Source organism: Cryptomeria japonica, chromosome 3 (genome assembly GCF_030272615.1).
Source record: "Cryptomeria japonica chromosome 3, Sugi_1.0, whole genome shotgun sequence".
Taxonomy (NCBI): Eukaryota; Viridiplantae; Streptophyta; class Pinopsida; order Cupressales; family Cupressaceae; genus Cryptomeria; species Cryptomeria japonica.
Window position 1 is genome coordinate 48781271 of NC_081407.1, and position 13397 is coordinate 48794667.

Genomic DNA, 13397 nt, shown 5'->3' on the forward strand with positions numbered 1-13397 from the left:
AAATTGGAGCACCACTTTTGGAATGTTAGTCAGGTTCTAGCCACTTGATTAGTACTACCTTTATGCTAGGCTGTCCAAAAACTTTCTAGAGAATGAAGGGTGCAAACTTCTATTCAATTGCTAGTACTGAATCTTGTAATCACAAAGAAAAATAATAGAACTAAGCCATTACTATCTTGACCAATACCACCAACTCCAACTGGTCTAGGATTATCCTTAGAGGAATCCACCAATGGTGATTTTAAAAACATCTTTAAAAGGAGGCAAACAATGTCCAACTTTGTTAACCTTATGAGAAGGATTAATAGGAGACTTGGGCGAAGTAGAACCAAGAAAGTTACCAATATCCAAATTCTTGAAATCAAATTATTAATTAATTTTAAATATAAATTTTAATTATTATATATACAAATAATATTTTTTTTTTACATATTCTTTTTTTAAGAATATAAATTGCAACAAATTAAGAAGTTTTCTTTCCCTTTTAGATAACATTTAAATTGAGAGAGTTTTGGAAAGCTAAAATGAACTATTAATATCCTTTGTAGATAACATTTAAATTGAGAGAGCTGTGGAAAGCTAAAATGAACTATTTATTTCCTTTGTAGTATTGTTTCCAATATAGAAAGCACAATCGTAAGTAGCATAGATTATGGTAAAAATAAAATTAAATAAATAAGCATGTATCAGCTAACACTTGTTTTTTTTGTCCTTAGACATTACGCTTGGAAGTAGAGAATTTGGAAAAAAGGATGGCACATTTGGAAAGAGCAAACAAGTAAGAAATTTGAACTATATGATGAAATGATTGAAATCTTCAAGAGACTTTTTACCTAGTTTGATTACAAAGAAATATTGCTATGATAGACATATGACTGGCGAAGATTTGGATTCATTGAGTTTCAAACATCTGCGATATCTCGAAAAGAAAACCATTTTGGGTGTAAGAAAGATACGTTCAAGAAAGGTAATTTTATAGTATGTTTGAATGTTTTTGCTATGAGTTACTTCTGAATATAATCTTTAACATTATTTCTTATTTTAAATTATATTTTTAATAAAATATGATATGTGAATTGTAGGATAAAATCTCATTTGAACGTATGGCATCTCTGAAAATTAAGGTATTTATTAATTTCATTTTTTATATTTGTATCATAGATTCAATAAATAATATTTAAATGTAAAGTATTTTTTTTTCAGTGTATAACACAATCATATATTTTTAATTAATAAAAATTATATAAAAAAATTAGAATTATTTTTAATAATGTGAGTTTCATATTTTTAGTATCATGAAATTTGTCTTATTATTTATTATATGCATTTATTTTTTAAAATTATTTTAAATAATTGTTTTAAAAAGTGTGTTCTATAAAAATTTGAGATGGGTTTGATTTCAAAGGTAAGAAAAATATAGGATGTTTGTTTCTAGATGTGAAATAGTCTCTTGGAGAGGGAATGGAATGTATCTCTATGTGTGTCGAAGAAAATGAAACTTTGGTAAAACTAGAGAACTAAGCAAAGGAGAGGGAAGTTAACATTATATAGAAAAGTGTTGAAAGATAAATTGGGTAGTTTGATGGGTGTTGTGTTAAAAATTGTGATGATCAGATTCACTGATAAAATACTTCATTCATCTTAATTGAGGAAGGATTACATTATATAGAAGTTACAAAATATTGTAGCTATTAATTAACTACCTACTTCTAACTACATGTTACTGTAGACATTTAAGATGTCTTACAACCAGTTACATTATTGACCATTAACAGTAATAATATTAAATATTATTCTAACACCCTCCCTTAATGGTCAATTTATCAAAAACACCAAGTTGTCCCTTGAATTTTACAAACTTATCCGGGCTTAAAGACTAGGTGAGAATATTTGCAGTTTGATCCACGGTCGGAACATACTGCAACTGAACTGATCCGTCTTCTACCAGTTGGCGGATGTATTGACAATGAAGTTCGACATGCTTGGTATGTTCATGGAAGACTGGATTTTTGGCTAGTTTGAGCACCCCTTGATTATCTGTATACAAGGGAGAAGGACCTACTTGCGACATCTACATGTAAGAAAGCGCATCCTCCGGAGCCAAACTGCCTCACATGCGGCCTTGACTGTTCCCAGGTATTCATCTTCGGCCAAGAAAAGAGCCACGGCCTGTTGCTTCTTGCTGCTCCAAGTGACGACACCAGTACCCAAACTGAATACGTACCCAGAATTGGATTTTTTGTCATCCACTGATCCTGGCCAATCTAAGTTAGTATAACCAATCAACTTTGGATCGTTGCACCTACCATACAGAATGTCATAGTCTGAAGTACCTTTCACATATCGCAACACTCGCTTCGTTGCAATCGAATGATCAACTTTTGGGGTTGTCATAAAGCAAGAGATGTAGCCGACAACAAAACAGATGTCAGGTCTAGTGGCAATGAGGTAGATGAGGCTGCCTACTAGTTGCCTGAATTCGGTTTCATCTAGTGCAGGTGAATCAAACTAGGCTGATAACTTCGGCCCTTTCTCCGTAGGTGTGGAAGCAGGTTTACAATCCTGCGTTCGAAACTTGTCAAGAAAATTGCGGGCATACTTGGACTGTGAAATAAAAATACTGTCATCAGTCTGCCACACTTCGACACCTAAGCAATAATGGAGAAGCCCCAAATCTATCATGTCAAAAGCTTGGCACAAGTCCTGTTTGATGACTGTGATCAAATGTGTTGAATTGCTAGTAATGATCAAGTCATCCACATAGACAACAAGAAAAAGGATATCATCACCAGAGAGTTTGACATACAGATTAGTGTCAGAGGGACTGCGCTGAAAACCATGTTCAACCAAATATCGATCTATCTTGAAATACCAAGCCCGAGGGGCTTGCTTCAGGCAATATAGCCCTTTTATCAATCTACAATCCTGATGTTCCTTACCAGGAACCTCGAAGCCAAGAGGTTGAGTCATATAAAAAACTTCTTGCAACTCACCGTTGAGAAATGCACTTTTAACATCCATCTGGTGAAGTTTCCATTGAAAGTGAGCTGCAATGGCGAGAAGAAGACGAATAGTGCTCATCTTGGCAGTAGAAGCAAAAGTCTCCTCGTAGTCAATGCCCTCCTGCTGTGTAAAACCCTGAGCAACCAATCTGGCCTTGTACTTATCCAAAGTGCCATCTGCATGATGCTTGACTTTGTAAACCCATTTATAGTTGATAGGTTTCTTCCCAGGAGGAAAATCAGAAAGAACCCAAGTGTTATCCTTCAGAAGACTATGGTATTCTATCTCCATAGCCTTTTCCCACTCAGGAATGCCTTTAGCCTCGAAATACGTTTGAGGCTCAGAGATGCTGTGAATATTGGCCATAAGTGCAAGGTTGACTATATGCTGCTGCTTTCTCTTGCGTCGAACTAATCTATCCTCAAGAAGCTCATTATCATGAAGATCTCCTATTGTCTTGGCCCACCATTTAGGCCCGAGGATAGAAGTACCAACATTTTGCATTGGAGGAACAACATCCCTTGGAGTTTCTGGAACAACATCCCCTGGAGTTTCCAGAACAAAGTCATCTGGATGCAAATCCTGTGACAAATGAGTTGGTGTTGGATCGGTAGATTCCTCATCTTTAGAGTCAGAATGCTCTGAAGCTCTCCCAGCATGGGAACCAAGAAGAAGACGAACACCAACATCAGAAGTCTTCATAGACAGAGTCGCAGGACTAGGAGTAGTAGATGGCATAAATGGACCAGTAGTCTCATCAACCACAACATCACGACTGAAAATGAGACGATCTGTCTCCACATCAATCAACCTGTAGGCCTTGTGGTTGTCGCTGTAACCAATAAACATAATTGTTTGGCTCTTTGAGTCTAGCTTAGTACGTTTGGTGTATGGAATCCATACATGAGCGGTAGAACTGAAGACTTTCAAATGGCCCACTTTAGGCTTGCGTCCTGAGCAGGCTTCTTCAAGAGTCATCTTTTTGATGACATGTGTATTTGACCGATTCAGAAGGTAGATTGCAGTGTAAATGACTTCAGCCCAGTATTTCTTAGGAACATTGCGATGCTTTATCATAGAACGAGCCATTTCAGTAATGGTGCGATTTCTACGTTCAACTACACCATTCTGTTGAGGGGTGTATGGTATGGTGAGTTGGCGTTTAATGCCATGTGTAGCACAAAATGTAGAGAAGTCATTGGAACAAAAGTCCCCCCCATTATCTAGCCTTAGAGTGACAATTGAAAACCAGATTTTTTTTCAAATAAGGCCTTAAACTGCTGAAATGTACTGAACATATCTGATTTTTTTTTTTGAAAATACACCCACAATTTACGACCAAAATCGTCAACAAATAACAAGAAGTACCTGCAACCAGTAACAGATGGAGTGTTCATCGGCCCACATACATCAACGTGAACCAATTGAAGGACCTTGGAGGCTCACCAAGAATCACCATCCGAGAATGGTGTCCGATGCTACTTCCCAGCTTGACAGGCTGCACAAACTCCATGATTTTTTGATTGGATCTCAGGTAGACCAACAACCAAACCCTCTCGATATAACTAAGAGAGATAGTGCACGTTTAAGTGCCCATAACGCTGATGCCAAAGTGTTCTGATGGATGTGCTCCTAGCAACCAAAGCGTGCTCCTGAGAATCAGTGGAATCAACAGGTCTATATAGACCATGATCCTCAAGTCACATAGCGATTGTAGTACGAGTCTCCCTATTAACGATTCTGTATATGGACGAACTGAAGACAACATCTAATTGAGGAGAATGCCTCATGATCTGACTAATGGAGAGGAGATTATGTTCCATGCTTTGAACATAGTAGACATCAAGAAAAATTAACTTTCTACCTCCTGAGTGAATCTGGACAGTGCCCTTACCAGCAACTGTGTACTCTTCTCCTCCTCCAAAGATTACTGAATGTGAGAATGGTTCAAATTTCGTGAACCAATCCCGACGATGAGTAAAATGCCGCGAAGTCCCTGAATCAATATACTAGGAAGAAGAGTGTACTGGATCTGTTGTTCTCTTGGCCATAAAAGCATAGAATGTAGATTCTTTCTGCTCAGAGTGCTTTGCGACATTTGCCTTATGTTGAGACCCTCCCTGCTTCTTTTGTTCAGAAGCCAATCGAATTCGACACTAGGCCTTCATGTGACCAAACGCATGACAATAATTGCACTGAACGTTCTTCTTCTTCTTGTTGTCCTGAGAAGAACTAGAGCCTTTCGACTGAGAAGATGAAGATGGAGCCTTCCCTTTGTTCTTCGCAGAAGATTTGACAGAGAACGCTTGCTTGGTGGAAGTGGAACTGGTACTGCTTCCAAACTGCCGGCGCCACCGATCTTGCTGTAAAAGCTTGTTACAAAGATCGGAAAACTTCAAATTGACGTCAGTGGAAGTGATATTGAGCTTTTCGATGAATGCTCATAAGATTTGGGCAAACTCTTCAATGTGATGACGACCATGTCCTCTTCCTCCATTGTGCGACCAATCGCCTCAAGCTGGTCACGGATGTCCTTGATCTTGGTCAAGTGATCCTGTAGAGGTATCCTTTCGTCCATCGTAATTGAAAAAAGCATGTTCTTCAAAAAGAATGCTCTGCTCTTGTCAGAGGTTTCATGGAGACTCTTCAGATGATCCCATATCTCCTTCGCAGTTTTGTCGAACGGTACTTGAGGTAGCTGCTCATCGGTGATAGAGTTTGTTGAGCATGACTGCTTGCCGGTTGCGCTCATCCCATTTGTCTTGAACTTTTCCGGTATTGGTTGGACATTGAGATGTTCCCAGAACAACTGCATTAAGACGTTGGTACTAAAAAATGGTCAGCATGCATTGCTTCCAGGTGTTGTAGTTGCGGCCATTGAATTTCTGGTTGCTTTCGAGCATTATATTTGTTAGAGATGCCATCACGTACCCCGACGTCGACCTGGTTAAGGCACGAATTCCAAGGCATGAAAAACAACAAATGAAAACAAGTTCTGCAAGTCAAATTCTGAGGCAGAAATTGAAACCTTGACACGGTTTTCGAGACAATTTTTTTAAAGACCCAAAAAAAACCGATGAAGACCCAAAAGAGCACTCGAAAAACCCACAAGGAATCTGTAATTAGAATTTTTTTCTGACTAGAAATGAAGGAGATAATTTCAAAACTCTAGCACAGTTTTCGAGGTAAAAATTTTTGAAGACCTAAAAAAATCCATTGACAACCCAGTTCAAATCTCGAAAAACCCACCAAGAATTTGAAATCAAATTTTTTTTTCAAGTTGAAACAGAGGGTTAAAACTCTAGACGAATTTTCTAAAACCCTAGGCAGTAAAAAAATTGCGATTTGCAGACACAAAGCGGCAAAACCCTAGGTATGACGGCCGAAAATCGCGGAATACTGATAAATCGTGCAAATATTTGCAGGTCATGAGGTAAAAATCGCTTATTCTGAGAAAAATCGCACATTAAAATACCAGAAAAATTGCGAAAACGCGATTTACAAGTCTCAAAAATACTAGAAAAAACAGAAATTGCGTGTAGATAGGAAAAAAAAGCCCAGAAATGTCGATGGCAGAGAAAACAAAACACACAGTCTGAGAAAAATCGCGGGTTGCAGTTTTTTTTTTTTTTTTTTAAAATTACCAGTCGCACGAGTTGTAGGGTTAAAACAGACATGCGGGCCCTTGCACGTGCGAACCCTAGCACAGGAACCAGGCACAAAAAACCCTAGATGGGTTTTTGAAAAATTAACAGAATTTTCAAAAAAATTCTTAACCTGGGGCTCTAATAACATGTGAAAATCAGATTCACAGGTAAAATATTTCATTCATCTTAACTGAGGAAGGATTACATTATATAGAAGTTACAAAATATTGTAGCTATTAAATAATTACCTACTTCTAACTACTTGTTACTATAGACATTTAAGATGTCTAACAACCAGTTACATTATTGACCATTAATAGTAATAATATTAAATATTATTCTAACAAAAATGTAGGTTATGTTATGAGTTTTTATCAAGTGAATAGAGAATTAGAAAAGAAGAAGTGTTGTAGCATAATTTTGTATTTAAGCATGTTGTAATATGTTTTAGGTGATTGTTTGTGAGGGCTAGTGCTTGATTATTGATTACACCACAAGCCTTCCATATACTTTGGAAATAAAAGTTCCATGAATTTTGATAGGGTCCTCCATGATGAGGGTGAAGTGAAAGCCTAGATCTTCCTAAGATTTTTTTTCCATGAAGAAATCTAGGAGCAATATTATGTTTGAAGAGGACTTACCAATTCTCAATACCATCCATGACAAAAATTATATGATTGACACACAATACTAGACCTTGTTTGATTATCGATCAATCGAAGACTTGTCGAGTTTGGTGGAAGGAAATAAAATATCTAGGCAAACCAATGGAACCCTTTCAATTTTTCCAAGGAGGAAAAAAGGAAGTCATTAAGTAGTCTCTCTGATTTTTTATAAGAGGCATCTTGAGGAGACATGGGTGGCCAAAAGCACTTCAGAAAATTTATGGAATTTCCTAGCTAGAGAAAGAGTCATTGCAATCCTAAAGTGTAGTTTCATCTCAATGTGAGTCGAAACAACTTGCCAAAGAGCTATAGAGGAGGATTACAAATAAAATGGAATACAAAAAATCAAAAAGCTTCCCTATGGTTAGTCTATTTCTAATAAAAAAAATCCACCTAGGACGGTTTTTGCAAGAATACTTAATGATAGCATTGATCAAAGTCATGTAGTTTCCACAGTCCATTAAGATCAATAGTAGTTATTTTTCGGGATTAAGCTATGGAGATTTTTCTCGTCAACATTTCAGATCATACTACGTGGTCCATCATCTAGATGAATAAAAAATAACTACTATTGATTTTCGTTCATCCTGATGATAGATCATTAGTATGATCCAAAATGTTGATGACAAAAATCTACACACATTTTAATCTAGAAAAATAACTACAATTGATAACATTGATTCTTTTGCCATTGAATACTAGTGCTGAAAGCATGACAAAAGGTATTAAGATATTACAAGTTGTGTCTTGAGTTATTCTACTCTTCAAAGAGAGTGAGAAAGGAGTCATTAGTGAATATTTGTTAACAAGCTAAATATTAAAGGCAGGGAAGGGAAATACTTTGGACTCCTTCAAATGTTTGTAAGTAGCTCAAGTCTCTATTCAAAAGAGAAAATAGAGCTAGAATAAGAGTGCATCCTTGTTATATAGATCAAGAAAGTCTAAATGAGAATAATTGTTGGTCAATAGTATTGAGAAAATATGAGGTGTTCATAAAAAATCATTTGAATTGACTAGATAAAACTAGACCCAAATTTAAGAGCTCCGAACATAGCGAAAACTAACGACCACTTGATATGGTTGTAAGCTTTTTTGAAGTAGATCCTAATGAAAAAAGTCGCATGGTAAGAACAAGACACCATTCCATATACTACTGAATGATAATATTATTGTGCAAAATATATTTGCTTTTGATGAAGCTAGTTTGTTTGAGATGAACTATAAGTAAAAGTAAGTGATACATATTGAATATAAGAGTTGTGGATATGATCTTATAAGAGATATTTTGTAAAGTTGTTAGGCTCCAATTATAAATTTATTCAAGAATTTAATATTACCTAAATATTATGTTAGTAATTAGATAACTTGTAGCAAAAGATTAGGATAAATATAGAATGAATTAGTTCTAAAGGTATAATAAAACTTACATGAAAAGCAATCACCGTCAGGGGCTGTCATCAACCATACAAAGAGTCACTTATGAAGATATGCCAAAGTAAGTCTTTGGCTAGAGAGGGCTTATTGTGTAACAAAGATCCTACAAAGGGCCACAATCATATATTGTTGAAGCATTGACCATATTTTTGTCACGTTTCTTGTAAGTTGAATATACATAGTATAAAGTTACTGGTGTAAAATTTATGTACTTGCATGTTGCATAGAGAATTTAGAAGTGAATATATGTATCACTAAAAATGCCATCTGTTGTATACAATAAGGAGATCTACCAAGATGGTGGTGGCAGTGAGTTTTTGTTCCCTCTTTTGAGAATCTCAATTATAAACACTTAGATGTCATGGAGTTGTAGGTTCTAGTTTGTTAGACTTTAGTCATCATTGATCATTGTCGTATTGGTAGCTGTATTGGTAGAGAGAGCTAGGAAGCTAGAAATCTTAGGCCTTTTGAAGGCCTTACAAGAATGAGGAAGGGATGTCTTTTGGTTCTGAGGATATGGTCTTTATTGTTACGAGGGGTTGTAAATGATGGTACAATGGATTATTTTCCATTGAAGATGGGTTACCATGATGTAATAGGAAGCTAGAAATCTTAGGCCTTTTGAAGGTTTTACAAGAATGGGGAAGGGATGTCTTTTGGTTGTGAGGGGTTGCAAATAATGACGAAAATGGGTTACCATGATGTAATAGGAAGATTTTATAATAAATTGAAATTTCACAATGACATGACTATGAGTTTTTTATATGAATATTTAAACTTTGATGAATCTTTATAAAGAAAACTTAAATTTTAACTTGCAAACAATAAGAACCCAATAGACTATATCTAATAGGAATTACTCCAAATTTCATCCAAACTTCAATGTAAACTTCTTAAAACTTATATATGAAGGAATTTGCTGGCTTATATCAGATAAATATTTTCTAGTTGCTGTTATAAACATCACATTTCATAAAAGAAATTGCAGGTTTATATCAGATAAATATATTCTAGTTGTTGTTATAAGCATCACATTTCATCTGCTGCAAATTTGATACAAACTGGAAGCAATATTGAAAGCATACGTCACTATAAAGCAACAGTTTTAAGGAATAATTCACCAGACTTAAAAGGAATTTAATTTACTGAAATGAAATAAAATGTGTAGATTTATATGATGAAAAACATCATTATTTCTTTTATAATCTGTTGTAAACATCATATTTTATTTATTGCAAACCTCATACAAATCAAAGAGTCAAATTACTACCAAATCACCTTACTTTTACAAAATCCACTATTAAGATTTATTTATCAAATAATCATAAAGTATGTTTAAAATGTAGAAAATCCATGGCCTATAAGCTACTATGAATTTCTGCAACACATTCAAACACATTCAAACTCAAAATTAAAGAAATCCTCAACAAATCAACACAACAATAACTTCTAGATGAGATTATACCATGATAATTCTTATCTCCCGTCCTTAGATCACCCAGTTGATTCCCATCCTTAGATTACTTGGTTGACTCCCATCCTTAGATCTCATTGGAAACCATGAAGATGCCATCTAAAAGTCTCCTTCTCCATGGGTTTATTAACCACTTCAGAAACAAGAAAAATATAAGAATGATCAAATCTAGTGCCAAAAACAAAAACATACATATATGAGAGTACTTTTAAAAGCCAAGTTTGGGTGCCAAAATCTCACGCCCAAGGAGGGAAACTTTTTATGTAATTCCTTTTTGCCAAGCATCTCCAAGCTCCCAAACCTCCCAATGAAATTTCCAACTTTACCAAACTGTCAATTACCATTGAATACCAACAAACATTCGATGTGAAGTTTCCTAAATCCAATGCCAAAAAGAGGGACGATATTAAATTATTTTTTGAGAGTTAAAAAATCCAAAGATATCCAAAGATATCCAAAGATGCCAAGGAAACTTTTCAAAAACAAATAATATATTAAATTATTATTATTATTTTTTCAACTGTCCAATGACCCCGGTTTAGTATTTCTAGATAGTGGGCTCTTACATTTTTAAGCAAGTTTCTATTTTTTTGAAAAAAATGACATGACAATCACAATGCTAGGGGTAGCTTTAGAATACTCTTACTAGAAGTTTTCAAACTGATGCTAATCTATCAATTTAGTTATGGTATTAAGGAAATGTATTATCGTGCCTTACTTGAATCTAGATCAAAAGTAGGATTCTTGGAATGATAGAGTTACATTTGAGGATACCTATTGGTTTCAAATCATCTTTTGTTATGAAGATAAAAGTCATAGAGAAATGCTTTGCAGAGTTTTGATTGATTAGGTAGTGAGATTTTTTACGATGATTTGTGGTTAATATTTTAGTATTGAGTATAGTGACTATTTTGAAGAGTGATGCGCTTGGATGTTATGGTGGAACAATTTGGTGTTTGGCAGGCATGTGATGACTAGATGGGTATAATTTATTGCTAAATAGATTCAATTGAGGTTATAAATTTCTTGGAAGTTGGAGTTAATTGTTGGAATAAAATATATCACTTGTTTCAAAAAATGTGTTTCAATATTACTCTTAAGTTGAGCATACGAAGAATGTAGCTTTTAAATTATGAAACACAAAAACTCAGTTTTTGGGCTATGGACTTTATATTTGAAAAAAACAAAAAAAGTGGGTTGTTACATAAATCTTTCCAAGTTATGTAATAAAAACAAAATACGGCCCCTAATGAAGTATTTGATTAAATATTAGTGCACCTATATTGGAAATGTAAAAATATATTGGTCCTAGAAAATAGTTTTAAGAGGGACTTATGCTTGTTAACCAACTTATTAGGCATGTTATAAAAATCGTAAGGAATCGTTGAATTTGTAGTGTAGTAAATTGTATCCCTATATAATTTAACACTATTTGGGCCCGTACTTTATTGTTATTTATCCTAGATCATTTAAAGCCTATTCGGGCCCTATTTTACTCTATAATTTTATTAGTAAAACTTGCAACTTAATTGTTGTCATATGCTAATTTGGAGACTAGGTCCTATGTAATGGATATTGATCTTTTGTCATTCTATTTTTTACTGAACTAGTGCGCTTCGTGACCTAGTCCCTATAAATGGGAACCAATTTCAAATGTGTGTTTCAACCTCCATCATTTGTGATCCGTTATAGATATTTTTAATTGACCATTTGTTATCGGCCTACATTCAAAAATACCCTGTGATCCTTATATAAAGCAACATTTTATGATCCACAAAGTCTAAGAAGTTAAGTTATAATTCCTTATTATTACACAAGCATTATAGATTTGAGTATTCAACCTATTTAGTAGCAAGCTATAACAACCTACATTCAAGTATGATTTCAACCTACATTCAAGTATGATTTCATGATTGACTTTGTTATGTTGTCATGTTATTGCATCAACACTTGTAGGACTTGTCTAAAGAGAATTCGATAACCACCATTATTACCCCTAAAGTATAATCATTTCAATTATTATTTAGCCTCTATCCTCCCTAAGGATAATCCCTCTTATTATAAATCATAGCCGTTATAGCTTGGTGGGAACACTGAAATGGGGTTTTACTTAGGCCAGACCCTATGCAACACAACTATTTTTCTGATTTTTGTGTACAGGTTTAGATTTGACAACATATGAGGTTACAGGTGTGCAAAGAAAACTAAGAAAAACAGTTAGATTTTGGATAGGTGAAAACCCCTATTCTAAGGCTCCCTCCGACCGTGTTTGAGACTTATTTGCAAGAATTATAGGAGATGGGCCTATAAGACCTTTTGATTACATTTTTGCTTCTTTATGTCAGTTTAGACATGCTTGGGACCAAGGGGCCCTCCAATTGTGTCCAACACTTTTGGCTTCGAGTTTTAGCTACATTTTCCTTTCTGTATCTAATTTCTAGATTTGGGCTGCTCTGTTTGTTTCTTATTCTCTATTTCATAGTTTATGCTAAAAGTTATCATTTTTCTATCATCTAACCTAGTTCATTTACACATAATAATATCAAATCCATTGCAACAAAGGAACATAATTTGAGTGTTTAGCTCTCGTATTAGGGTTGTAGTTGAACCTAATTCGTGTTCCAATGATACAGAATGGAGATTTGAGGTTTTAGTTTATTTTCTTAAGCTAGGATCTCAGTTCCTCACATATCATTTTGGTGAACTTGACATGCTTCATAACTCCTGATTTGGATTGTCAAGCTTGATTTATTTGCATGAATTTCATATTTAGAGGCATTTATTTATGAAATTTATTTCTTATGTACTTGCATTATTTAATTAATTAGAACATTTCAATTCTATATTACAAGTAATTAGTCACATAGTTATCTTATATCGCCTTGGTGTAGAAAGCAAGTTTGTTTTTGAGTGCTCTTTTAGTTTTACAATGAAGATGTATCATGATTTTGATGGTGGCTTCTTTACCCTTTTGACACTTTATTCATCTCCTAAGCAAGTAAAAATTGTGATACAAGACGTAGGTAACACTCTACCTTCTATCCATTTTAATGCTCCACCTTTAGAGATGAAGCCTTGATGGATCATACTTGTTCCTATTGCAAAGCTTCTCTTATTCATGAGGATATTTTTATGTAAGAAGAGGATATCATCAACATTTATTTCAATTGTTTC

General features: G+C 34.7%; 1 protein-coding gene across 8 annotated transcripts in view; it reads left to right on the forward strand.

The window, feature by feature from the left end:
- The window catches only part of LOC131033048 (truncated transcription factor CAULIFLOWER A), a 71160-nt gene that overhangs the window by 20869 nt on the left and 36894 nt on the right, over positions 1-13397 (forward strand). For all 8 annotated transcript variants that reach the window (XR_009103555.2, XR_009103556.2, XM_057964176.1 and 5 more), the window contains exons 3-5: positions 717-778; positions 868-967; positions 1083-1124. Coding sequence is in view for 6 of the 8 variants with exons in the window: in XM_057964176.1 (XP_057820159.1) it covers positions 717-778; positions 868-967; positions 1083-1124 (204 nt within the window). In the remaining 2 variants the exon portion in view is untranslated. The remainder of the gene's footprint in view (positions 1-716; positions 779-867; positions 968-1082; positions 1125-13397) is intronic.